At 48.2% G+C, this 26,904-nt stretch overlaps 1 protein-coding gene across 2 annotated transcripts; it reads right to left on the bottom strand.

Annotated features, from left to right (window-relative positions):
• Positions 1-243: 243 nt before the first annotated feature.
• Positions 244-25,853, bottom strand: JAML (junction adhesion molecule like). 2 transcript variants are annotated; one of them, XM_077777349.1, is made up of 10 exons: positions 25,759-25,851; positions 20,728-20,792; positions 17,842-17,996; positions 15,851-16,076; positions 11,983-12,092; positions 9,331-9,550; positions 6,439-6,577; positions 4,295-4,355; positions 3,024-3,110; positions 244-741 (listed from the first exon to the last, which is right to left on the bottom strand). In XM_077777349.1, exons 2-10 carry the CDS (start codon positions 20,768-20,770, stop codon positions 649-651), a joined length of 1,134 nt encoding a protein of 377 aa, XP_077633475.1. In that variant the 5' UTR covers positions 20,771-20,792; positions 25,759-25,851; the 3' UTR covers positions 244-648. The 2 variants fall into 2 exon arrangements, with proteins under 2 accessions (XP_077633475.1, XP_077633481.1); XM_077777355.1 differs by lacking the exon at positions 244-741 and adding an exon at positions 757-1,082 and having other exon boundaries at positions 25,759-25,853.
• Positions 25,854-26,904: the final 1,051 nt, after the last annotated feature.

Genomic DNA, 26,904 nt, shown 5'->3' with positions numbered 1-26,904 from the left:
TCTGGTAGCACCCAGGCCAGCAAGTGCAGGGTTAGATCCTTGAGCTGTATCCACACCCCGCTCCAACCCACTCAGCCCCACACTGTCCCAGGGCCCGAACTGGCCCACACCATGTTGAGTCACAGAATGGCTCTCCTGCAGTCACTTCAGTTTGATGGACTCCTGACTATAAATTCCTCACCAAAGACTCCACATCCCCCTCAGCCGGAAGGGTGGTGGTGGTGGGGGGTACAAACAGGATGATTTCCACAAGCCACGTTTATTTAGGGGTAATTTGTCAAATGAGCCATTTGGGTTGGGTTTTATTTCTGTGATTCTTCCCAGTAACCCATCCACGAAGACCAGCATCCAAGTGGAGGACCCACTGGAATGGGTGAGGCCGTTGCAGACGCCCGGTCGGGGTCCCCAGAGCCAGGGTCCCGCTCCGGAAGGACCGCCTCCATGCTTCTCTCCATCGGGGCCTGTTCCTCCCGAGCTGTCCGGTCTTTCTGCCAGGTTCTGAACCCTCCTTCTTCAGCCTTTTGACCAATGAGGCAGGAAACCAACTGGGGTGGGGACAGGGGTCCGGAAAGACCAGGACAGTGACTCAGGACACACAGAGGGAGAGTCTCTGCCCCTGCGAAGGACAAAAGGAGATCTCCTTTCTTCTCAAAAGGCTGACTTTGGTGTTGGAATTCCCCCAGCGGACTTTTCTCCAGGCGGGCTATTCGGGGCTGACCTCAGAGAAGGCCACACTGGGTGCTGTGGGGGGCGGGGGAGAGGCAAGACACAGAGCCCACATGTAAGTATTTTGATCCTAATAGTTACCATTTTTGAGCTCCTTCCGTCAATCTGGCCCAGTTCTGAATTTCACAAGCACTGACTCTTTAGATCCTCACCACCTGGGAGGGACGTAGTCTTCTTCTCATTTTAAGGATGAGGAAACGGAGGCTCAGAGAGGCTAAGTTACCTGCCCAGAACCATCTAGCTTCTAAAGCACAGAGTCAGGATTTGGACTCAGGTCTGTCCGGCTTCAAAGCTCGTGATGTCAATCACTGTGCCATACAGCCTCGGAAAGGGGACACAGCATGGTGCTCTCTTCACTGAAATAAATGTGATCGATTCAACAACAACATCAAAAATCACAGGCTTATTGCTATCACATCTATACCTGTGGTCTCAAACAAATGGCCTGCGGGCCAAAATCCATCAGAGGCTTACTAATTTGGCACACGGTCTTTAAAATAACTTGGGGCACCTGGGTGGCTCAGTCGGTTAAGCATCCAACTTCGGCTGAGGGCATGATCTCACAGTTTGTGGGTTTGAGCCCCGCATCAGGCTCTATACTGACAGCTAAGAGCCTGGAGCCTGCTTTGAATTCTGTGTCTCCCTCTCTCTCTCGCTGACCCTCCCCTGCTCACACTCTCTCTCTCTCTCTCAGAAATAAATTTTTAAAAACATTAAAAAAATAAAAATAATTTTTAAAAAATTATAAAATAACTTGACCAGGGGCGCCTAGGTGGCTCAGTCGATAAAGCGTCCGACTTCAGCTCAGATCATTATCTCATGGTTTGTGGGTTTGAGCCCCGCATCAGGCTCTGTGCTGACAGCTCAGAGCCCGGAGCCTGCTTCAGATTCTGTGTCTCCTCTCTCTCGGCCCCTCCCCTCCTTGCACTCTGTCTCTCTGTCTCTCTCTCAAAAATAAATGAACGTTAAAAAAATTATTTTTGATAAGATAATTTGGCCAGCCCCTAAAGGCCTTTGAGTTTTGTGGCTTTGGCCTCTCAGCCCACTTGCTTGATTTGGTTCTGTTTCAAGAGGATGGAAGTGCATCTTCCAGTTTCAATCCAGGTGCCTACACTGAACACGGGGAAGGTAGACCCGAGTTCCTGCAAATAGTGTTGCCCAGGTGATGACACGCTCAGCAGCAGCGGCCACGCGGCTGTCATCGGCAGGTCTCTAAGAGGCCGGACAAGGCCTGGCAGGGACGGCAGCATCACACGGCAGTAGCAAGAGAAGGACAGAGGGGTAAACGTGGCTACACGCCACTTCAGAGCCGAGCTCCTGTTTCTCTCGGCGGAACCGGGCCAGGGTCCTGATCTCGCACTTCCTTGGCAGGGTCTTTCTCTGCTGCCGTCATCCGGGAGTCATGTGTTCTCAGTGACGGGGACAATCACAGACCATCACTCCCCAAACAGCAGAGGCCGGCCTCTGGGGCCCAGCAAAACACTGCTCCTCTCATGGCTGGTGCGCCTACAGTTAGCCTGCAAATAGCACCGTGCCCGTCGCCGGCTCACCCCGCCTGTCCTTACTCCTACTCACTGCACACCAGGTGCCTTTTCTACGTGCTGTACTTCCTTGGGGAGTGGAGGGAGGGGAAAGAAGGAATCCGACTCCATAGTATTATACGGAATGCAGCACACGGCCTTCCTGGTGATCAGAGGATGTCTGAACATCATGAGTCATGGAATTTAAAAATGTAAGAGTTTAAAATGTAAGACTCTTGATCTTGGCACAGGTCATGATCTCACGGTTCGTGAGTTCGAGCCCCGCGTCTCCTCTCTGCACTCCTCCCCTACTTGTTCTCTCTCTCTACTACACCACCAAAATAAATAAACTTTTAAAGATTTTTTAAAAATAAAAAGTTAAAGGATAAAAATGGAAGAATTGGAAGGGACTCTGGGATAGGAGGGAAGATGGCAACACGTTTGTCTGAGGAGCTACAGTACCCACCTTACTAGGGTGTGTTGAACCTCTAAGAGGCAGGGAGGGCATTCGCTCATCTCTGACAAAGGTGCCTCTTCTCGCCACTAAGATCCATCGCCGTTGGCCCCAAGGACCCTTACTACTGGAGACTGGCCATGAGGGCAAGACTGGTGTTACTCTTCTGCCCAGCAGGCCTTCAGCATCTCAGACGTCCCTACTACTTAGAAAAATCTCTGCCCTCATCAGAGTGACGTCCCCAGGTGACCTAGCCATGCCCACCACCTAGGAGTCTGCCATATGCTCGCCAGCTCCTTCTCCAAGTCCCGGACCACTCTCACCATGGTCATGTAGGTGGCCTCTGCTCTTCCACTTGAGTCTTCTTCCTCAATCAGCTCACGTGTGGTTATTGAGGAGTAAACATGTTTCTAGAGGGGGAGGAAATGGTATAAATGTTCCTAAAAATCAGCAAATGTTACATGCCAGAGAAAAAGGCCATCTACTACTATTCACAGGGCAGCAACACCAGACGGTTATTGAGAGCTAGCAAATTATCATCGATAATGGTAATTCAGTCCCCAGTCTTCCCGAAAATTAAGAAAACTGGCTAGTCAGCAAAGAGCGCTATCTTAAGAACCACATTCTTTGCTTCAAAAGAGAAACATCTTTGGATGGCCATTTAGGGAACAGCAGGAAATTCTTATCTTGCCAGATTATTTGTACTATGTGCTTATTTCCTTCTAATTAGAGGCACGGCAGAATGGCATTGAGCAGCAGCTAACTGGGGTCATCGCTTTGACAGGGCGGATGCGGCAGGGACAGCCCTCCCTGAACCTCACATCTGTGAGGTCTGCCAGCTGTACTTTTCCTGTCACCATCTAGGCAGGCGATCTCATCCAGTGACAAGTTCTTGGGCTTCTGGAGGCTCCTGTTGTGACAAAATCCTACTCTTGGGTCATAAACAGNGGGAGGGAGAAGGGAGGGAGGGGGAAGGGAGGGAGGGACGGAGGGAGGGGGAAGGGAGAGAGGGAGGAAAGAAAAAAGGAAAGGAAAGGAAATTCAAGGAAATGAATTCATTTCTCAGTCTCTAATAGCGATTATTTATAGCTCCATTACAAACTAATATGGAAGAGCTTCTTCTTGATCCTTCTACTGAAGGTCCCCGAATATTTCATCTGAACTGTTGAGTCCTTCACCTAACTCCTGAAAGCACCACAATTCTCCCTCACGGCTGCCACAGATTAAGAAGCTCTTGCAGATCATCAGGTTATCTGAATTTACAACGGGACAAATATGTTTGTCCTCATCCTCATCTCACTGGTGAGAGAAGTGTGGCCTGAATGGGGATTTTCTGGCTCTAAGTCCAGTGCTCCTTTCTCCAGCCCTACCAGGGGGCCCCACAGCCCCACCACACTGCCACCTTGGGGACTCTCACTCGTGTAATGAAGACTTCCTGAGCCCCTGCCCCGTGCCCAGCGCTGGCCGGCATGCTGAGACACGACACTGAGTGAGACGGTTCACAGAGGAACTGACGACACCCCCTCAAGGCTGGAGCCCAGTTCACCCCACCCCGCACCCCACCCGCAGCAGAACCATAGAGTCCTTCCCTTACCTCTGGATCAGGCTTCTGAATGTTCTCCAGGCTTTTTACCAGGGTTGTGGGCGCTCCTGAGCTGCAAGGCATGAAAGTCAGGGCAGTTACCTGGGCAGCACAGGAGACCCCACAGAGCTTTGTGAAGGGGGGGGGGGCCACAGGGGAGGAACGCCCACCGCCAGCACCACCCAGCTCGCATTGAAACCTGAGGAGAGCGTCTCCCTGATGGAGAGCAGGAAGGGATTCTGGAGACAGTCTGGGCTGAACAACAGCTTTGACTTCGCTATTGTCTAACATCTTTCTGCCCACACACTTTCAAGTGAACTAGCAGTGAGGGCCGCGGGAGGAGAGTGTATCCTAACCGAGGACTAGGGAAACGTAGCTGAACCAGCAGGGGGCGACAGAAGCTCAGCGACACCCAGTTCCAAGGGTTCTTGGCCACCCAGGGGAGAAGGCCGAGCAGAATCAGAGCCACGGGCTCCCTGAGCTGCCAGCTCTGGCCCCTTCCCAGCCCTTGGCCTTTGATCTCTTGACCATCTGCCCTCTGCATCTGCCACTGAATACACTTCCTTTTTCTCTGCTCTGGCCTAGGGAAGAGCTAAAAAAAAAAATCAGGGTTGAAGCTAGAAACCAGGTGTTTTTTGTCTTTATGTGGAGAAGGTATTTCTCTCCTCTTATCTGATTATAAAGCTGTGTGTTCTCATTGTAAAATAAGTCAAATAATAAAGAAACAGAGAGGGGTGCCTGGGTGGCTCAGTCGGCTGAACATCCGTCTCTTGATTTTGGCTCAGGTCATGATCTCAGGGTTCATGAGTTCGAGCCCTGAGTCAGGCTGGGTGCTAACAGCACAAAGCCTGCTTGGGATTCTCTCTCTCTCTCTCTCTCTCTCTCTCTTTCTCGCTCTCTCTCTCTGCTCCTCACCCCCCCCCACACACACACACAAGTACGCTCTCTCTCAAAGTAAATAAACAAAACATTTTTAAAAATAAACCTAAAGAGTTGGAAATTGAAGTTCCAGTAAATCTCCTACCCTTCATGGGACCCACCTTCTCTTTTCTCCCAAATAGCACTACTAATACTTGGGGATTATTCTTCCAAACTCTCTGAATACAGGCCTAAGCGCACTCGCACAAATATATTTATTGTATATAATTTTCTTTTCTATAAAAATGAGATCATATCATATATTCCGTAATCCTGCTCCCAGGACATTTTTCCATGTTCTTACATTTGGGATTATGTCATGTGTCACCGAATGGAACACCTATACGGTGAAGCATTACCTTTCTGACAGTCACTGAGGATGATTTCCGTGTTCCGTTATCACCGCTGCTATAGCAACCGTGTTTACAAATCTCAGCATAGCAGTCTGATTATGTCTTTAAGGTAAGCTAGTAGACGCAGAAGTACTGATCTCATTTTGTGGGAAACGGAGGCTCAGAGTGGACAGGCGAGTTGATGTGGTTGTCTAACTCTGGGCTCAGTGCCACGTGCATGACCAGAGCAAACACCCTCGGAGCGGCTGACCAAGTTCAAACCGAGTCAGAGAGGCCCTGGGGAGCAGAGGTGTAAACCCAGAAGGCACAAGCACTTTGTGTGGAAGGTGTGTTTTAAGGGGAGAGGAGACCCGGAAGCCAGCACTCCTCCTTAGTCTGAATGGGGGCTTTTGCCCACTGGCAGCATTTCAACAAGAGAGCCAGCTTGCCCTAGCGACAGATTTCGTCACCAACACTTGGCTAAATGGAGGGCCACGGGCTTGCCAGTGGCCACTGAAACACGGCTGCCACGTCAGAGCACCAAGAACCGAGCTTCTGTGTGAAGTGTATGTTGCGGATAATCCAAAAACCATTCCTCTCAGGCACCGAATGGCACAATTATAGCTCTTGCAAAAGATGTATACTCAATAATGCTCTCCTTAGGCCGCCATTTACGAAAGAGCTGGTAATCTTTGTGAAATGCCAAAGTGAGTGAAGAGGGCGTAGGGATGTGTGAGGCCTTTCTGGAGCGCAGTGAACAGGGGGTTGGGGTCCCCATCTAGACGAGATCTAATTTGACAACCACAGATGATTCTGATTTAAAGTAACCCCCTTGTGTGAAAATGGCCCTATCATGCTTCCACTCCAGGTTAGAGGCACCATCAGCGTCCCAGCCCAGCCCTTTACCTCTTATTCCTGTGGGTTTTCTTCACGATCAATATCAGGACAGGAAGCAGGAGGATCGTGCCGCAGACAATCCCCACGATGATCACCAGCTGATTCCCACCCAGGAGCTCAGGTCTGAGGGCTGCTGGGGTCACCAGTGCTTGGGAAAGGAGAAAAGCAACGAGAGCGTCTCAGTATTTCAGGAAAAGAGCTGAGGGTCCCACAAGTTCTCTACCAAGTAGCAACAGCCAAGTTAGGGAGCTGGAGGAGAAAGCCAGACTCCACCCCATGTTGAAACCCTAGGATTCCAGCTGTCCCCATTAGGTGGGAAACCAAGCCTGGCTCCCTTGCTCACCCCTACAGTATAGATGAAGGCGGGTGGGAGAAGAGACTAGCACCTTACCTACAGCAGAGTTTCCTTTTACATTAAAAATCTATCTTAAAATAAAATAACAGATGTTTTAGAGGCTGTAGATCTTTCTATGAGAAAGTGGTTGGTTTCGGAAGGATAGATGCTATAATACCCAGCCTCACAGTCAGAATCCCAAGTAAGTCCCTCCACTTCTAACCATATGGTACCCTTCATCCATTTCCTCATTTCCCTCTGAATACATACAGAAACACCTCCTGGGGGCCGGATATCACCAGGCACAGAAGCCACAAAGACAACGCGTGGTCCCTAATCTCAGGGAGAGAGACAAACACATCAACAGAGAACCACAGACTGCCCTAGGTGCCATGATGGAAGTCCATATGGGGCACGGAAGGGCACAGAGGAAACAGAGTACCCAGTTCTACGGGAGGCAGATAAGAATTTCTCAGCAAAAGTTTTCAAGTTTAAAACTTTTAAGGAAACACCAAGTTTGTTGGGCAGACAATATGGGAAAGGATGGTGGCGCACATTACGCACAGAGTCTGGAGGGCTGACAGAATGGTACGCTCAGAAACTAGAAATAGTTCCGTGGGTCTGGTTCAAGGCTGCATTTGTGGGCACAGTAGAGAATTCGGCCGGATAGATAACAGAGTCTCAGTCATGAAGGGCCTTGATGAGCCCAGCCAAGAGTCTGGCTTTTTTTCGGTAGACAATGGAGAAACCACTGGAAGATTATTAGCACCAGACAGAATGTGGAGCTCTGAGGCTTACAGGATGGTGCCGAGAGCCGCAGGAAGAATGAGAGCCGGGCCCGAGGATGAGAGCAGACACTCACCAGAGGCTCACAGGCCAAGCCAGAGAGGAAGACAGCCAGAGCAGGTACAGCGCTGGGAAGAAGGCAGACTCAAAATCAGTAGCAGACACGACAGAACTTGTTGACCTGTTAGATTGGAGGTCACAGGAAAGGGAAGAGTCAGGTACAAGCCCAGGCATCCGGCTAGGTAACTGCAGGTGGCAACGGCGTTAACTGAGGCAGAAGAGAGGGGCTGGGGAGATGTGAGCAGGGGCAGGTTTGGATATGTTGCATTTGAAGAACTTGTGGACCATCTGGCTAGAATTTGGATGTGAAGGAAGGAAGGAGAGAAGGAAGGGAGGAAGGAAGGAAGGAAGAAGGAGGAGGGAGGAAGGGAAGAAGGGGGGACAAAGGAGGGAAGGAGGGAGGAAGGGCAGAAGGGAACCCAACATAAACTATACTGAACAGAGAGAGGACACAGCGTCCACTCCTACTCGGGTAAAGGCGGCTGAGGACGGGCAGCTAGATCACCACTGGGGTGCGAGCCAGAGCAGAGGCAGAAGCCGAAGCCGGGATAAGTTGAGCTAAGGAATTAATGGAGCTGAGACCAGAGACCCCACATTCGGCCACTGAGCAAGCTACCAGGCTAAGTCAAGAAGGAAATACATGACTGATTGCAGTGATGGTCGCACAACTCTGAATATTCTAAGAACCACCGAGTCGTACGCTTTCAATGGGTGAGTTGTATGGTATGTGTACTGTATCTGTTTTAAGGAGAAAAAAAAAAAAAAGACAGGATGATTGCTAAAGTAGATGAGGGCAGAAGGTGGGAGGAAGAGCTGAGTGTATTTATAGGCTGGGGAGCAGAAGCCGGTAGAAAGTACGAGGTTCCTGAGCGGGAGAANGTCTTGTATTTTCTCTGGGAAGCGGAAAATAAGACTTCATATTTGCGAGGAGGTGAAGAAACCCATGTATCCTGCTTCGCTCTCCGGCTGGGACCCTTTGCTGTTACAAGGAGGTGCTTCTGTCGACTCAGATCTCTGGTCAGAGGCACTGAGGTGCATTCCAACCTCACCCATGTCCCCGCCCCAACAAACCACAGCCAACCCCCAGCGAAGGCTCTAGCAAAAAGGCAATGTCCACAGGCCACATCCTGACTGCTAACCGTGTGCCGATTTAACTTTAACCCCTCACCGATCGACCTCTGTCAGTCCACACAAGAGTCTTTATTCTCCTGCATACCACTGGCTTTAATGTACAGGGCTGGCCAGAATTCAGAAAACACCTCTATTTTGGGCTCCGGTCTCTTCCTGTTTTCTCTCTGTTCCGTGCTGTCTCTCACCCCCTCACCGGGTCATTTTCCCGTCCACTACGGAGCCCACAGCATCCAAGGAAAAACTGACTTGGGACATCAACTACAATCCGTCTCAGAGCTCCTGTCCCTCTAAATCAGTGTATCACACTGGCAGTGAGTGAGTTCAGGCAGAAGGCTGGTGTCCACCAAACACCAGCTCCTTAGACCTTAGGTACCCGCAAGGCCAGAACTCGAGCGCTCGAGGCAAGCAAGGGGCCTAGGGCTCCAAATGTCACTCTCAAGGCCACTGAAGTCTAGGGTGCAAGTATTTGTGAGAGACAGACGCCCCCCTGAAATTCTGCCCCCTAAATGCCTCTCCGGCCTCACCCTAGTCCCGGCCATGCCTACCCGCTATGAGGCCCCCTCCGCCCTCCCCGGCCAAACGTCAGATACTTCGGGGCTCTTTCAGGATCACGTGCAGCACAGTGGTTTTCTTGAAGGTCAGGTCCCCCAGGTGTATGCTGCAGGTGTAACTTCCTCTGTCAGACTCCCTCACTCCGTGGAGCACGATAGACGCATCGTTGCGGGCAACGTCCCCCACCAGGGTGACGCGGCTCCGGGGGGAGCGCACAGGTACGCTGAGTTTGGAGGAATAATGCAACAGAACCTCCTCCTGGAAGGGAAAGGCAAACTATGAGTTTGCAAGGAGCAAGGAAGGCGGGGCATGGGCAAGGTGGAGTGGGGGGCTCCCAGGACTCCCAGGGCCCTGTCTGTGTGGGCAGTGAAGTATGAACCGAACCATGAACTAGTTCCCATGAGCAGAGAGGGATGAGGAAAGTGGAAGGAGAGACCTTCCCTTCTTGTACTTCTCCAGGAAAAGGAAGTGAAGGCGCACCTTTACTTCCTATGGCATTTTGGTTGGGTTTCCAGTAGGCACTGAAACACATCTAAAACGAAACTCCGAAGTCTTCCCCCAAAGCAGTTCCTTCCGGTCCATCCCATTTCGGTAAAAGGCAATGTCTTCTTCCAGATGCTCAGGGGAAAAAGCTTGAGGTCCTCCTATTAAACCCCTCGCTTTCTTAAACCCACATTGAAAATCCCTCAGCAACCTCTGTCACCTCTACCTTTAAGATACGTCTCAAACCTAGCCACTTTTCACCTCCTCCATGCTTACCATTCTGGTCCAAGCTACCCCTTCCCTCACCTGAATTCCCGCAAGGAGCTTCCTTACTCGTCTCCCTGCTTTCTCCCAACTAGTCTATTCTCAGCAGATGAGCCCTTAGAAACAGAAGGTAAATCACGTTACTCCTCTGCTCAACATCCAATGCCCAACCCCCCATTTCTGCTGAAAGTACAAGGCCCTCCATGATCTGCCCCACTCCATCTTCCTCTCCGATGTCATCTTCTACTTTTTCTTCCCTCGCTTCCCTGGGTCACTTCATCACTTCACTCCAGTCACACTGGCCTCTTTGCTCTCCTTGAGTACTGGCCTCAGGGCCTTTGCACTTTCTGCTCTCTATGCCTGGGACATCCTTCCCTCCCAAAATATACATGGTTTGCTCCCTCACTTCAAAACTCTGCTCAAATGTCATCTTTTCAGTGAGGCCTCTTCTGACCACCTCTATAAAATAAGAACCCCAAATGCCTGCTTTCTTGTTCTTCATCTCTCTTACTAATACCTGACATAGTATGTATTAGTTTCCTCAACATTTTACTGTGCATCTCCCTCGATCTTGATCGTAAGTATCCCATCAGGGCAGGAGCTCTGAGTGTTAGCCACATAGGTGCTTAAAACACCTGTTCAATGAGTAAGTGTTGGAATTTTTTATAAAGGCAAGTAAGTATTACCATTTTTTAAAGCTTTTGGGCACCTGGGTGGCTCAGTCAGTTGAGCGTCTGACTCTCGGTTTTGGCTCAGGTCATGATCTCATGGTTTCGTGGGTTCGAGCCCCGCATCGGGCACTGTGCTGAGCCTGCTTAGGATTCTCTCTCTCTCTCCTCTCTCTACCCCTCCTCTACTCACCCTCTCTCTGTCTCTCACAGATAAACAAATAAGCCCCCCTCCAAATGTTTAAACCTTTAAGAAAAGGAAATGGGTATACAGATACACACGTGAATGCAAAACCTGGTCTCTAAACTCTTATCTCTCGTGTTTTGAATTCACAGCTCAAGAGGTTCACTCTCAACCTGTTTTGTTGTGACTCCCTTAGCAGTTGACATCTAGACGCGTGACAAGTTCTCAGAGGTAAACCTGGGACTGCGTGTTATTCCCCCTAGGCCACCGTGATGCCACACTTCCAGGCCCACTCACATGGCATACAGAAACCAAGTGAGTGAGTACTAACGGCTTCTTAATAGAGATGACTGGGAATATGTCCTCATTTAGAAAAGATAAACCTCTTCTAAACTTTGCACCCTAATTTTTATTAACAACACCCCACCTGGGATGTCCCAAAAGCACACCTCGCCCCACGTGCGCAGCAGCAGGCACGAACGACATCTCCAGTCTCATGAACTAACCTGCTGCTTGCCGGCAAGTTCCCATGAACCACTGCACACGTTGGCCCCCGGGACCTACTAATGCCAACACCTGAAGAACCCATAAAGGCAAAGAAAATTCCCTCCATCCTGTAAGTGGGGCACAGAAGAAAACTTACAAAAGTAACCGAAATAAAAATAATGTGATGATTCTTATGCCCCTCCCAGAGCTTAGAGACAAGGACACAAAAGTCACTCTCCCCCCTTATTCTCCCATGGACTCTACAAAGAGAAGGGAAAGGAGGAAGGAAATCAAAATGCAGTGGCCAAGTCACGTACAAATGCTTTGCACGGATGACCTAATACATGTGCTTTGACAGCCCTAAGAGCTAAGCCGCAGGAATATCATACTCCTCCTCTTCCTCATCTGCATTAGAGGATGGTTCCCAGCAGGAAGCTAAAGTTGCCCACAGCCCTGTGGCTGAGCTGGAGGCTCAGCTCTAACAAGCTCCGAAGCCCACCCCTTGCCACACGGCACCTGTTGCCCCAATTCCCCCCCTTGCCACACTGTCCTGACACCATCAGGCAGGGGCTTTGACTACCACACGGCAGTTCCTCCCCCTTTACCTTGGCGTGCTCCCTTGAGAACGTCCAGTCCACCTTGGTCATGCGTTTCTCTCCTGTGCTCTGGAGAACACACCCCAGCTGAGTCGAGTCACCCACGTGGGCCATGAGCTCTGGGGATAAAATGGTAACTCAAGTCAAACCCAAGGTATAATCTACAGAAGTCAAAGAGCTTCTAGAAAGAGGTCATGGTGAGCCAAAAGATCGTCAGCCCCATAATATCAATGTCACCCCCAAATACCGCACACATTCGCTCCGCAGATGGGCTGGATGGTCCCATGTGGACGGAGTACTCATAAGCCCCTTACTCACAGCACAGCCCACGGCTGAGAGAATACCCACGGCCACCCACACACGGCAACTCTGAGGGGGTCTTCACACCACAGTAAACGTGTTCAGATTCCCTTTCATTCCCAGCTCCTTCCCCTTTTCCAGAATTTCTCTCGAGTCCCAACTCCACTTCAAGTTTATACTACAGAAAGCACAGAAAATCTTGAAGCCCTCTCTTTCTTTCTTTCTTTTTTTTTTTTTTGAAGCCCCCTTCTTTCCGTTCACCAACTTAGAAGCCCACATCTGCTGAACATAAACAGGAAGTGGAGAGTCACAGAATTCTCCTGCCTCTGTGTAACCCACTGGCTCTTTGAGCTGAAAAGCTGAATCACGGGTGACTTTCTTCAATTTATTTTACAAGATGTCTTAGGACTTGCTTAGGACAGTTCTGGCTACGGGACAGGTCACAGGACTGCTTGCTAATTAGGCCAAACAATAGACAGCTTTTCTCTTGGCTCATCTTTCTGTTTTGTTCCCTGCCCTCACTCCCCAGAGAGATTCCCCCCTTCCCCTGCTTCTGGCTTCCCAACTCCTAGACTTCTCCTTCTGCTTTTTTTGTAGAAGCAACTGACCCCATCATATGTTTAGTGCATAAATCATTTCAAGGGCCTCTGACAATAAAAAGAAAAATTAGCAAAATGTTTCTGGTGTTTCAGTAATGTGCTACACAAATCAACCACAAAGCCAGTCAAGAAATGAAAGGCAGGAAGGTGTTTAGGAAGACACAAGCCTAGGTCTTAACTGGACAGAATTTCTTCCAAAGAGCAATAAGCAATGCTCATGAAGGAGCAAGCACAGTGCACAAGCCGACCTTTTCATCCAAATTGTTTCTGAGAGAACATGAACTTCCTACCCAGCAGGAGAGATGCACAATAGGAGGAATGCAAAAGAAAATATTAAGAACTTGAAGGGCGCCTGGGTGGCTCAGTCGGTTAAGCGTCTGAGTTCGTCTCAGGTCACGATCTCACGGTTCGTGGGTTCGAGCCTTGTGTCGGGCTCTGTGCTGACAGCTAGCTCAGAACCTGGAGCCTGCTTCGGATTCTTTGTTTCCCTCTCTCTCTGACCCTCCCCTGCTCACACTGCCTCTCTCTCTCTCTCTCTCTCTCTCTCCCTCTCTCTCAGAAATAAATAAAACATTTAAAAAAAATTTTTTAAAGAAAGAAAATATTATGAACTTGAAACTCCACGGCGGGCATCATTTTGAAAGTAATAAAAATTCACCCCAAAGAATACGGGTAGGGAGAGAAAGTCCCCCTAAGTCCAACAGCACATTAAGAGCTGAACTCTATTTTTTTAAGCTTGTTTATTTATTCTGAGAGAGAGAGAGAGAGAGATCACAAGCAGGCTCCGTACTGTCGCGAGGAATCTGATGTGGAGCTCAAACTCACACCATGAGATCATGACCTGAGCTGAAGTCTGACGCTCAACCGACTGAGCCACCCAGGCGCCCCTTCTCTATGATATTTAAAATAAGAACTATGAGGAAAGGGGCGCCTGGGTGGCTTAGTCGTTTAAGCGTCCGACTTTCGCTTGGGTCATGATCTCGCGGTTCGTGGGTTCGAGCCCCGCGTCGGGCTCTGTGCTGACTGCCAGCTCAGAGCCTGGAGCCTGTTTCAGAGTCTGTCACTCCCTCTCTCTCTGGCCCTCCCCTGCTCACGCTGTCTCTCTCTCTCCTAGAAATAAATAAAACATTAAAAAAATTAAAAAAAAAAAAAGAACTATGAGGAAAAAGGAAACGAAGGAGTCGGATCATAGGAAAATTATAAACCAAGGAGTAAACATAGAGAAAAGTATAGATGGCTTCACAGGGGGAAGACAACCTCTATCAAGCAAGTTGGACAACTTTCCAGTGGCCACCAGGCAAATTTTTAGGACTTGGCTCTACTCCCTTTCCGGCCACAAGGGAAAAATAAATACAGGTGGCTCCCCTGGCTAGCGGGGAAATATCTGACAAACCCTAAAATTCTTCTAGCCTGTTTCCATGGATTGTCCAATTCTGAAACTGGCTCCTTTTGGGTCATGCCCTCTGAGTCTCTTCGAAGAAAAGGCTCCTATTTCATAGATCGTATTTGTATGGACAAGCGTTTGGGGCTGGCATCAGAGGACAAAGCAGCAAGGAGTAGCCCAATGACGATCCTTGGGGAAATAGCTGGTTTATTTCCTTTCTGGAGAACTACAGTTTTGAAATCAAAAGGAAAATGTCGGCTGGAAGAAAGTAGGGGGGGTGCACCTGGGTGGCTCAGTCAGTTAAGCGTCTGACTCTTGCTTTCAGCTCAGGTCATGGTCTCATGGTTTGTGAGATCGAGCCCCATATCTAACAGGCTCTGCGCTGTTCGCCTGGGATTTTCTCTCCCCCTCCTCTCTCTCAGAATAAGTAAATTAACTTTAAAACAAAAAAGAAAAAGGAAAAAAGTAGGGAAATTTAGGAGAGAGGCCAGAGGCTACCTTCTACAATTCCTTCCACAACTCCACTTTTTAGAAACCGGATTCCAAGTGAGGGATGCCAATTCAAGAATTTCATCCACTTGACAAATGTTTATCCAGAGCTTACCCTGCCAGGCACGGTGTCCAGGGCTGGTCAGAGGACCAAGAATACAGACCTGGGCGAACAGGGAAGATGTCACTGGACAGGTGTGATGGACACCACCATAGAGGCACACAGTGGACCTGACCACCATAGAGGCGAGGAGGTCCAGATTCTAGCAAGCTTTCCTGAGACCATAGACTGTTCCTTCAACATACACTTTGAAAGAATATATCTAATTCTAGGGTTTTTAAGGTTTGTTTCTTTTTTAAGGCAGCAGGATTCTTCCTTCAAACAAAATCTTATCTGGCAGCCCAATGAACAAAACAGGAGAAAGATCAAGGACTTTGGTTGCACTTGAAGGGAAGCCCGAGGTCCTACCTGACCGGATCCTCTATTAACCCCCTGCCCTGCTCACACCCTTTGTACAGGCTCCCAGGTTCCTTGGACTTTTCAGGTTCTACACAGCACAGTGTGAAAACCACCAATCTACTGAAGCCATGCCCTCCATTTACAAATGGAAAGACAAAGTCCAAAGAAGATAGACAGACCCTCTCATTTCTTTTCCGTCCCCCAGAACACTTACCAGAGCAACCCACAAAATAGGGACATGGCGTCACGGAGGATTACTGATGGGAAGTACCAGGACAGAGTAAAAGGAATAGGGACTTTGATGTCAGAGGCTCCAGGGTTCAAGTACTAGATACACCATTTAATAAACATGCGCCCTTAGGCAAGTCGCACCTAAGCCTCTCTGAGCCTCAAGTTACTTCATCTGTAAAATGAAAAGACCAATACTGCCTACACAGCATTTTCATGATGGTGGAACACATTTAAGGTAATAATAAAATATTCACTCTCATGATTTTTCTTTAAAGAACACCAGTTATTGCGGATTCACTGTGTGGTAAGTACCTAGACCAAAGGCGGGCAAAGTCACAGCAAAGTCAGTCCCTTCCCTCTTTGCACATCAAATCTCTTGCCCCTTCGCCCTTCTCTAAGTAAGCACTCACGTACCTTTGGTTTCCTCTGGTAGAACATGCAGCACCACCTCTTTCTTGAACACCAGGCTCTCCATTTCAAACCGGATCTCACAAGTATAGGTTCCCTGGTCAGCTTCTTCCACATTTTGGAGCAGGAGAGAGCCGTCATTGCATGAGAGGTCTCCCACCAAGCGCACACGGTTCTGGAAGCGCCCCACGGGCACGCTGAGGTTGGCGTAATAGTACAGCACGTAATCATCCTGGAGGGCAACACAACGTTGGGGAAAAAGCTAAAGTCTCCGGCACCAGACCTAGGAGTCTGGATCCAAAAGACCCTGCTCTGTGGAGACAGCGGCATCACCACCACCACCACCGTCGTCATCACCATCACCATCATCATCGTCGTCGTCGTCATCCTTGTGATTCAAAGGTGCTCGGTATCCAGTTTATAATAATAATGTGCCGGGTAACACTCTAACGTGAACAACGCCCTGTGCCTTATTTCACACAAGGACCAATGGTGAACTATGGTCCACACATACTCGTTTCTTACAGTCTGAGGTAAAATGTAACATCCACTCTGAGGGTCACTCTGGGGACTCAAACTCACAACTTTTAAAAACCTTCTCTCGGGGCGCCTGGGTGGCTTAGTCGGTTAAGCGTCCGACTTTCGCTTAGGTCATGATCTCGCGGTTCGTGGGTTCGAGCCCCGCGCTCTCTCTGACCCTCCCCTGCTCACGCTGTCTCTCTCTCTCTCTCCTAGAAATAAATAAAAATTTAAAAAAAAAAAAACGAAAAAAAAAACACCTTCTCTCATCTCCATGCTGTTTTCTGCTACGGCCCCTGGATCCAATGGCGTTCAACACCTTGAGGCAATCCCCCAGACTGGTGGTGGCGACAGTCCCTAGCGGGCTGGCCATCACCCCCTACTTCCCACCCACCTCCAGGCAGCATATCATACAGCTTGCAAAGGAGTCATCATCACGGACTGGGAAGGGACTTGGGACATTCTTTCTTCTCCTTACACCATCGGCCTATCCTTCTCATAATAAACAATTCTAATAAAAATCTGAGTGAGAAAAGTATCATAGAAATAACACCCTATGAGCTACGTAAAGAGTATTTCATTTATGGGGTGCCTGGGTGGCTTAGTCGGTTAAGCGTCCGACTTTCGCTTAGGTCATGATCTCACGGTTTGTGAGTTCGAGCCCCGCGTCGGGCTCTGTGCTGACTGCCAGCTCAGGGCCTGGAGCCTGTTTCAGAGACTGTGTCTCCCTCTCTCTCTGACCCTTCCCTGCTCACGCTGTCTCTCTCTCTCGCCTAGAAATAAATAAAACATTAAAAAAAATTAAAAAAAAAAAAGAGTACTTCATTTGTACGCTTCGGGACCTTACTGTTAGTAACGCATTACTTAGGATATATTTCACAAATGATCCTGAGATATGAGCATCTCTACAGAGTCTCTGATAAGGTGTATGCACCATNGAAATGCTTCATCTGCTAATCCCAACACTTGAAGTAGCCATGAAGGAGAGAGAGATGATTCCCTGGCATATCAATGGGGCATGGAGTGCTGAAAGAATCTGGTCCTCTCCCCCCCGAAAAAAGATTACTGTGACATCATTCTTATGCCTCTTCTGTCTAGCCCAATGCTCTCACTCTTCTCAGCCCTCCCAGCTGCCTAAACTAACTCTACAAAGGACAAATATCAAGAAACAAAAAGAACTTTGTGTGCATGTCTTCCATTACTTCTCAATGACCCAAAAGGTAAGCATTACCGTTATGACAATGACCTTCTTCTTCACAGATGAGGAAGCTGAAGTTCAGCAAGGTTGCGTAACTTGCCCAGCTGATTACACAGCCAAGGGGCCAGGCTAGGAAGGGGCCCAGTCTGACCAGCTTCAGACCCAAACTCTTACAACACTACCTCATGGCCCCTGCTGACCCAGTTCTCCCTCTCCCCATGCTGTTCCGGCACCACTGGCCGAGGGCTTCTACTACACAGTTGTGTGTACCCCTTGTTACCTTGGCGTGCTCTCCTGGTGAGAACATCCAGTCTACCTTGGCCACACGTTTCTCTTCTGGGCTCTGGAAAACACACCCCAGCAGGGCTGAATCACCCACATGGACTGTCAGCTCAAGGGAGGGAACAATCAGGTCATTCAGGCCCAGGGAATAATCTATAGGAGTCAAAGGTAAGAGGAGACATCATTTAGACAAATACCCTCAACCACAAAAATCAGCATTAATCATCAAGTACTATAAGTCACCCCTCCCCAGATGACCCAACACAGACAAAGTACTCAGAGGCCCCTCATTCAAACCAGTCAGGCACTCCCAAGGGTAAGAGAAATACCCTCTAGGTATACACACGCCTCAAGCTGGAAGGGTTCCAGAATCTTCATATTGCAAAAATGCTAATTGGTCCTTTTCTCCTAACTGGTCCCTTCCCTGTTTCTGGAATTCCTTTCTCCCAGCTCCTTTCCTTCCTTTTGCTTTTTAAGTTTATTTCTTTATTTTGAGAGGGAGAGAAGGGAAGGAGCAGAGAGAGAGGGAGAGAGAAACCCAAGCGGGCTCCATGCCCAGTGCAGAGCCCAGTGCAGGGCTCGATCTCACGAACCATGAGATCATGACCTCAGCAGAAATCAAAAGTCGGATGCTTTAACTGACTGAGCCCCCCAGGCGCCCCTCTCTGAGTTCCCTTTCAGAGAGACCCTGACGTTCTCCTTCCAGGTCATGAATTCTGACACCCAAAACAGGAAATGACTTGTCTCTTGCTCCTAGATTCCCATGGGTTCTCTCTCTAAAAAGCCAACTCACAGGTATTTTTGCTTCCTTTTCTCTTCCTCTTTAGCTCCCTTACAAAAGCTTCTCTCTCACTTCGCTGGCTGATCCTGGCTGTCGTGCGGGTCCTTGTAATTAGACCAGTACGAGCACCGTTCTCCCCTTGGATTTTCTTTGTGTTTGTCTTCTCCCCCACTTCCCACCCCTGCTTTGCCGTCAAGCCCTGGCCTTTCAGCTTCTAGGTGTTTATGCTGTCACCACCCCGCTATCTGTATCTTGCTCAAGACATCTCTCTTTTCATTAAAAAAGGAAACCATTACACGGATATGTCCCTTTTCACAAGATGTGCTCTGTGCAGAGAGAACATTGAGAAAGACCCCTTTAGGTGCTGGCCAGTGTCTATCGAGGAAGAGCCAAGAGAACGCATATGGGAATAAACAGAAAATGTGCCAGTCTTTTCATGCAAGCTGTTGCCCTGAGAGAGGACAGCTAACTTCCTGCCCAACAGCAGGCACGCACAGCAGGGAAGACGGAAGAGAAAACATGAACTCTAAACCCTTGCGAGGGAAATTGTTTGGAAAGAAATCAAAATCAGTTCCAAAACCGATTTGGAATTTTCCCATAAGGAAGAACTGAGCAACTTCCCACATGCTTAAAGGTGCTCTTACGCCTTTAATGTCATTTAATATTAAGCTAAGGTCTTTTAATATTAAGAGTGTAGAATTAAGTGAAGGTTAGCTAGAAAGCAGAGGCAGCCACCAAAGCGAAGAGAAACTGAGACCTGGCGGGTAACCTTTGCAGAGAAATGGCTGGAGAAAATGAGACTTTCTACAGAGAAAACACCTCTCTGCAAAGAAATACAAAACGCCCTGATGCCACCGAGCCACCGCTTACAGGGCTGACCTATTAAGTCTCCAGCTGGAAGCGCCGAAATCTTCACGCTGCCTCCTCTGCCTCTGAGGATATGTCTAAATACCCTCAGAACACGACAACCCTGCCTCTGTGAGAAAAGATTCTCTTAAATACATACCATTTTCAGGTGTGTGTGTGTGTCTGTCTGTCTGTCTGTCTGCATAGTGGTACACATTCTCTGTTTCCTGGAATTAGAGCAAAGGCAGTACTTTTGTGCACGTTGCTGCCAGTGTTTAGGTTACCATGCACAATTAAAAGCTAATCATAAAGAGCAAAAATAAGAGACTATGAGAGCAAAGCACCAAAGTCTCTTTGCTGCTTCCATGGGATAAAGAGAAACGGCAGGGAGTAGGGGCGCCTGCGTGGCTCAGTCGATTAAGCGTCCGACCCCTGGTTTTGGCCCAGGTGGTGATCTCACGGTTTATGAGTTCGAGTCCTGTATCGGGCTCTGTGTGGACAGTGCAGAGCCTGCTTGGGATTCTGTCTCCCTCTCTCTCCCTACCCCTACCCATCCCCCCCCAAAAAATAATTAAAAGTAAGCTTAAAAAGAAAAGAAAAGGTTGGGAGAAAGGACGGCCAACTTAGAAAGAAGAGCTGAACCACATAAGCAGCTGCCCAGNGAGGGAGGTGGGGTTTGAGTGGGTAGGGAAGGTTCAGAGGAGGTTTCCAGAAGGAGTGGAGCTCAAAGAGAAACCTGAAGGATAAGGAAGCCTTAGGCACGGTAAGGTCCGGGGAGAGAAAAGTGTTCTGGGCAAAAGAAACTACCCCAGTCTGTGAAAGAGCTCAGTGCATTTGAGGAACCGCAAGAAGCCCGGGTAGCCAGAGCAGCAGCACACGACAGGGACTCTGCAACTCTCGCTGGTAATTTCATTTCCTGATCGAGACGAGCTGTGTTTTTTAGGCCACAAGTTAACGTGCAGGAATGCCAGAGAGAAATTTTCTTCGTATCGCAGAGGAAAGTCCTAAAGCACACAATCAAGGACCCGAAGGCCTTCTGTTTCTAATAGAAACCAGAGGAAAATTCAGCTTTCCAAGAAAGAGTTTGCTACCTAGCTTCTAAAGCAGCCGTTTCAGCAAAACTATGAAGTTCCAGGTTAGGGTTTCTGTTTTCCAGCAAACCAAAGGGAAATGAAAATGTATCAAGTTGGCTTTCAAAAAAGCACGAGACTTAACAAGAACTCAGACCCCCTCCTCGGTCCCTTGGTTTCTACTTACCCAGGAACACTGGCATCAGGAGGAGTTTCAGGGGGCAAAACATGCCTGCTCTCTGACTTCCCAATCTTAAAAGAAAAAAAAAATAGTGTCAGGAGAAGTTTGTTAATTTAACAAACCCACCGTGAGTCGCTCTGTGGGCCAATCTCTGCCCACGACACCAGGCTACAGACCTGAACAAGGACAAGGTGCCCACTCACGTGCAGTTTGCAAGTTGTGGGGAGGGGGGAGATGGAGGGGAGGGAAAAAAGAAACAAATGAATGAACAAGAAAATAGCAGATGCTGGAAAGTGCTGTCGTGAAACAAAACAGAGCAGTGTTTGGAGAGTCGCCTGGGGGCCGCTTTAGATTGGCTGGAAGGGAAGGTTCTGTGAAAGTTGCTTTTCTAGAGGAAAAAAGCAATTTCAGGATGTCCTTGAAGTGACAACCTTCGCCATCCTACAACCTAAGGATTTCACATAAACAAAGGATTACAGGTGACTCGGCGTGAGGTGTTTGCCTCTCTCTCCAACTAAATTAAAATGATCACTTTTAGGGGCACCTGGGGGGCTCAATTGGTTTAGCATCTATCTCACAACTCATGAGTTCGAGTCCCGCGTCGGGCTCTGTGCTGACAGCTTGGAGGCTGGTGCCTGTTTCAGATTCTGTGTCTCCCTCTCTCTCTGCCCCTCCCCTGCTAGCGCTCTGTCTCTCTCCTCTTAAAAATAAAATAAACAATAAAAATGTTTTTTAATTACTTTTAAACATATAGAGAATGTTCAGGATGTGTAGGAAAGGAGCTACACAAATAAAGAGAAAACTTTCAACCCAGTTAAGGCACTTACATGCTCTGTGGCAGAAAGGAGCTGCCTGAAATGTACATGGTGAGCTTTTTTTTTTTTTTTTTTTTGCCTTCCCCTCCCTCACCCCCCCGCCCCCACGTTTTTAGGCAAGGCAGATGGCGTAGAATGAGACTCTCGGACTGTGCATGGGCAAGAAAGTATTTTTTAAGCATCTATATTATCTCTGTGGTATTAATTCCACTGTGTCTACCGGCTCCTGGGAAATCATTCATTTTTTCACTGTGCCCCACAATTTCTTAATAAAACAGAACACCGACTCCAGGGAGTTACAATCCAACCAGTTCTGGGTTCTTACCAACCACTGTGTCTGGTCTCAGCCATGATCCCTGTCCCCCGAGCATCCTCTCACTAGAAGAACGCTATACCTAGAACCTTCTAGAAGGAAAGGTCTCTTGGTGTAACACCATCACAGTACCCCACCCAGCGCTGGTGGGAAGTCCACATACTGTGGCCATTTTAACTTGTAAAAAACAGTTACCTACGAGATTCCTCACCCGCATTCTACACAACAAAACCCTCCATCTGGAAAATCGGGGTCAGACTGTTCAAGGAGGTCTTACCCTACGTCCCACTTAGGCAGAGAAGTCAGTTGACCTTGCTGAACCTCAGTCTCCTTGCCTATAACACAAGGACAACAATGCAAAAATAGGATGACATAGGTAACGGTGCTTCGAAAAGTAGAAATCATTACCACAAAAGATCCTATTTTTCATAACCTAAAAATCAGATAGGAAATAGAATTTGTAGGGGTTTGGGTTCTGAGCACCTTCCTTTATAAGAATGGCAAATGATGAATCAGAATGAACTGGAAACTTTTTTAAGTTTCAATTTTTGAATCCCATCACAAAGTACATAATAATTACACTGACTCAGATATACCAAAAGTCATATTAAGTTTCTCCCAGACACCTCTGGTAAAAACACAGATCTCTCTCAAGATAGCCACTGTCGTCTTCTGGCTCTAAGACTCCCGTCCCACCCCACACATCCATGGGTAAGCATGATAAAGGGCTTCCTTCAGAGCGTGCATCACTGTAATTCATCATATCTGGGACATCTGAGATCCCTGAACATTCTGGATGAATCCCTCTTCGGGGAGTTGGTTGTGTTCCCTCTCTGTCCAGCTAACAGTCCTTGTACATTCCCCCGGGGCAGAGCACCCTCTGCTTGGAAGAGGATCAGCTGATTCGCAGGTCTAACACCAAACCCCGGTAAGTCCATCTTCTCAAGAAGGACCATATGTTCTTGTTTACAAGTGTCCCAGGCCTGTGCCGCAGCGCCAGTAAAGTGTCCGGCATAAGCTGGGCAAGTGCAAATAGTTGCCAAAATGACTATCGCATTGAAACCAACTTAGATATCCTACAACTCTTGGACCATTCAATCCCGAGGACACCGGTGATCCCGAAAGAGACTCTGAACCTCGTCACCAAACTCTAGCCACTCAGAGCCACACCCAACCAGTTTCAAACAAATTTGAAGAAATGTGCAAATAATCTAATGAATATAAGATATCAATATGTTTTCACTCATATGTGGATCTTGAGAAACGTAACAGAAGACCACTAGGGAAGGGAAGGAGGAAAAAATACTTACAAACAGAGAGGGAGGCAAACCATAAGTGACTCCTAAATACAGAGAACAAACTGAGGGTGGATGTGGGGGCTGGCAGAGAGGGGGAAATGGGTGATGGGCACTGAGGAGAGCACTTGCTGGGATGAGCACTGGGTGTTGTATGGAAGCGATGAATCATGGGAATCTACCTCCAAAACCAAGAGCACACTTTACAAACTGTATGTCAGCCAATTCGACAACAAATTATATGTTTTTTTAAAAAGGATACAAGATATCATTTTGGTTCTAAGTACCCATACGCCCCTTTAGAACTCCCTGTGAATGAAGAGAGAAGCAATGAATTCATGGAAAAAGCACGGATTTGAATTCCTAAACAATTCTCTTCCTGGGTCCGACCTTCCATTAACGAATCCTTTGATCTCTGGGAAATCACTCACTCTCCTGGGCCTCATCCTTACCACTAAAGGATCGAAACTTCTCTCCCCTGTAGTTAATATAGGACCACACCAGAAATCAGTAGTTATATATGCAATAGTTCTGAGAGGGTTATGTGCCAGGTACTGCCCGAGTGCTCTTCACATTGACCCATGTAATCTCCGCAACAACCCTCTGAGGTCCCACAGACTGGGACGCTAAGGCACAGACTGGTGAAGTGACTTGCCTAATACTGCAGAGCCAGGATTCAAACCCAGGCATTCCAGATCAGGACCTGACCCCTCACTGCCCCGTACTGCCCCTTGTGTTTGTGAAAGTATTCCATGTTTTAGAGCAAAACTTCTCCAAACTTCATTTATCCAAACAAGACGAATCTGCTCCCTGGACTAAGTGCTCTTCCCGCCTACTTCACCCAGTGAGCTCCTGCTCTGCTTTCAGATGTCAAGTTAACATGACTTCCCCAGGGAAATTTCTCCTGAGCCATGCTTACCAGCCACGTGTTTTGTGTTTTGTTTTGTTGCTGCTGTTGTTATTGTTTTAAAGTTTATTTACTTATTTATTTATTTAGAGAGAGAGAAAGCAGGGGAGGGGCAGAGACAGAGGGAAGCAGAATTCCAAGCAGAGCCCAATGTGGGGCTTGAACCCACAAACCGTGAGATCATGACCTGAGCCGAAACCAAGAGTCAGACACTCAACCAACAGAGCCACCCAGGCGTCCTCCACCAAGTGACACGTTTTGAGAGCACTATTTCTCTTTCCTTCGGGGCACTTGTCACAATTTCTAATTATCTATTTATTTGTGGGCTTGTCTGATTAAAGTCTTGTTCTCCACCCTCACCTCCCAAGACTGTAAGCTACTATCTGAATAATGAAAATCAGAATCTTATATATACAAACATATAATAAATACATAAAATGAATCTTGGTCTTTAGAAACCCAGCCAAAGCATCAGATGCCCCTTCAGCACCTTGAGAGTAAGACTCCATTTAAATTCTCAACTTCTGCCCTGCCTCTTCAGATCCTGACATCTCTTCAGCAGATGCTCTTGAGATAATTCTGCACAGTGGGAAATCTCATGGGTTCGCCAAATATTTGGACCCGAGCTCACAGCGCTTTCACAATGTAACTCCTGGCAGATACCTTCCATCACAGCCCCTCCAGCCGGGGCTGGGGAGGAGGGCAGGTTGTAACCATCAGACCACCTCTCGCATTATGAACAGTGCAGGGGAAGTGTTCCCCTCGGCTCAGTTATGACAGAAAAACCTCTTCAGAATAGGGACTCAAGACAATGAGACAACCACACAGGATGTGAGAATGACCCCCTGATATTTCAATATCACAAAGCAAAATAAGGGAGAGGTGCTGTCTCTGAGCACAAGCATTTGCCCCTCTAAAGGACAACCAACCACTGAGCAGACACCCACACAGGCGTCCCTTCCCTCGTCCGCTCCCCCTGTGACGCGAAGTCCCCTCAATGCACAGCTGGCTGCACACCTGGGGGCTCTCGGGCTCTCATTGTGTTTCAGCATCGTTATCCACGCATGAACTTCTGGAAACGCATCCTCACTTTGCCTTCCAAGACCGTTTATCTTCCATCGGGCTGGGAGGCTACATGGCTCCCCATAAAACAGTCTTGATCATGTTGGCCAGCCCTTTACCCGAAGGGGACGTTGGAGGTCATCACTCCCGCTGCCTCCTCAGACCAGGTTACCTAACCCACCCTACATCAGGCTTTCAGGAGATCAGTGCTTTGCAAAGGACGTGGCCAGTAAAGACAGTAGCCTAGCGCTCTTGAGAGCATTAAGTTTCTGACTTCTTAAGGTTAAACCCTGGTCTGTCTAGGATTGGGAGAAGAGAAACAGTGAGGGACAAGTCCCACCATGAGTTCAAGGGCAGCTAGGCACTGCTCTACCTAAAACCACAGGCAACTTATAAACGAAAGTCTTATTTATCATCATCATCCTCATCATCTACTCTTTTCAGTAAGAGCAAACCTGACCCCTCTTCTCTCTGAGGATCTTAACAGAGGCGACTATACCACAAAGAGGAAAAGTGCACCCACCAGGCTACCGTATACCCCCGTCTCTTCCTATAGGGGTAGAGAGCCCCTGCATATGTGGCCATCAGATTAAAACCTTCAGAAGCAGCCTTCTTCTGCTTAAGAAATACGAAGCAATTGCTTACCCAAGCTGAGGCGCACGGAGGGGGAAGCCAAGCACTGAACTCCGCTACATGTGCAGTACCCAAGTCCGACTGAAGAGACTTCTACCAGCACAGAAGGTCAGGCTCAGAGCAAACCAAATGCGTGCGTTCTGAAGTGGCTGCACAGATGCAAACAGGAACCTCTAAATCAGGGTTCTCCTTTCAGCTATCTGGCCCACAACACAATTTTTATTTATATTTTCAATCTAAAAAGAAGAGATATATTCAACTTACCGAGAACAGCCTCATCCTCCAGACCTGAGCAGGCACCGGCTGCCGTTCTAGATTGCAAGCTCCCTGAGGGTGGGGTCCTGAATAGCACCAGGCAAACATTCCCCAAGAGAGAAGTCAGCTCCATGCAAACACAGTACAACAGATTTAAGATTAACATAGAACATTTTGCTCTGCTTAAAATACAGCAACCTCAAAAATAAAGATAAAAATAAAATAAAGTAAAATAAAATAAAATAAAAAAGGGCGCCTGGGTGCCTCAGTTATTTAAGTGTCTGACTCCTGATTCCAGCTCAGGTCATGATCCCAGGGTCATGGGATCAAGCCCCACAATGGGCTCTGAGCTGAGCATGGAGCCCACTTGAGATTCTCTCTCTCTCTCTCTCTCTCTCTCTCTCCCCCTCTCCTATGCTTGCTCTACCTACAATTTAAAAATAAAATAATAAAATAAAACTAAAATTACAGCAACTTCTCTCATTTTTTCTCTCAACACACAGGTATAATATAGCCAGACAGTTATCCAATCTCTGCTTCCAAAGAGAAGCCTGTTCAGTCCTCCAACTCACCATGTTGATTTCCTCTGACTATGTGATAGCATTTCCAGAACGCAAGTAGCATTTTACTCCCCTGGAACACCCCTTGAGTGATTTGGACACCTTAGATAAGAACTCAAAGCTTCTTCACTTCAAACTATCTTTTGCTTTTAAGTTGCCACTTCAGGGGGCACCTGGGTGACTCAGTCAGTGAAGCGTCCAGCTTCGGCTCAGGTCATGATCTCATGGTTCATGGGTTGACCCCCACATCAGACTCTGTGCTGACAGCTCAGAGCCTGGAGCCTGCTTGGGATTCTGTCTCCCTCTCTCCCTGCCCGTCCCCTGTTTGTGCTCTGTCTCTCAA

This window comes from Crocuta crocuta, unplaced genomic scaffold (assembly GCF_008692635.1).
Source record: "Crocuta crocuta isolate KB4526 unplaced genomic scaffold, BGI_CrCroc_1.0 scaffold271, whole genome shotgun sequence".
Taxonomy (NCBI): Eukaryota; Metazoa; Chordata; class Mammalia; order Carnivora; family Hyaenidae; genus Crocuta; species Crocuta crocuta.
The sequence above is the reverse complement of the archived record's forward strand: the minus strand, read 5'-3'. Positions and strand labels throughout refer to the sequence as shown.

Bases quoted from the DNA above. Each gene is read 5' to 3' on its own strand.
- JAML (XM_077777349.1), bottom strand. From the start codon at position 20,770: ATGTTTTGCCCCCTGAAACTCCTCCTGATGCCAGTGTTCCTGG. The intron at 12,093-15,850 runs GTACGTGAGTGC...TTTTATCCCCAG, and splicing joins TCTACCAGAGGAAACCAAAG to AGCTCATGGCCCACGTGGGT. The intron at 9,551-11,982 runs GTAAAGGGGGAG...TTTCCCTTCCAG, and splicing joins TCTCAAGGGAGCACGCCAAG to GAGGAGGTTCTGTTGCATTA.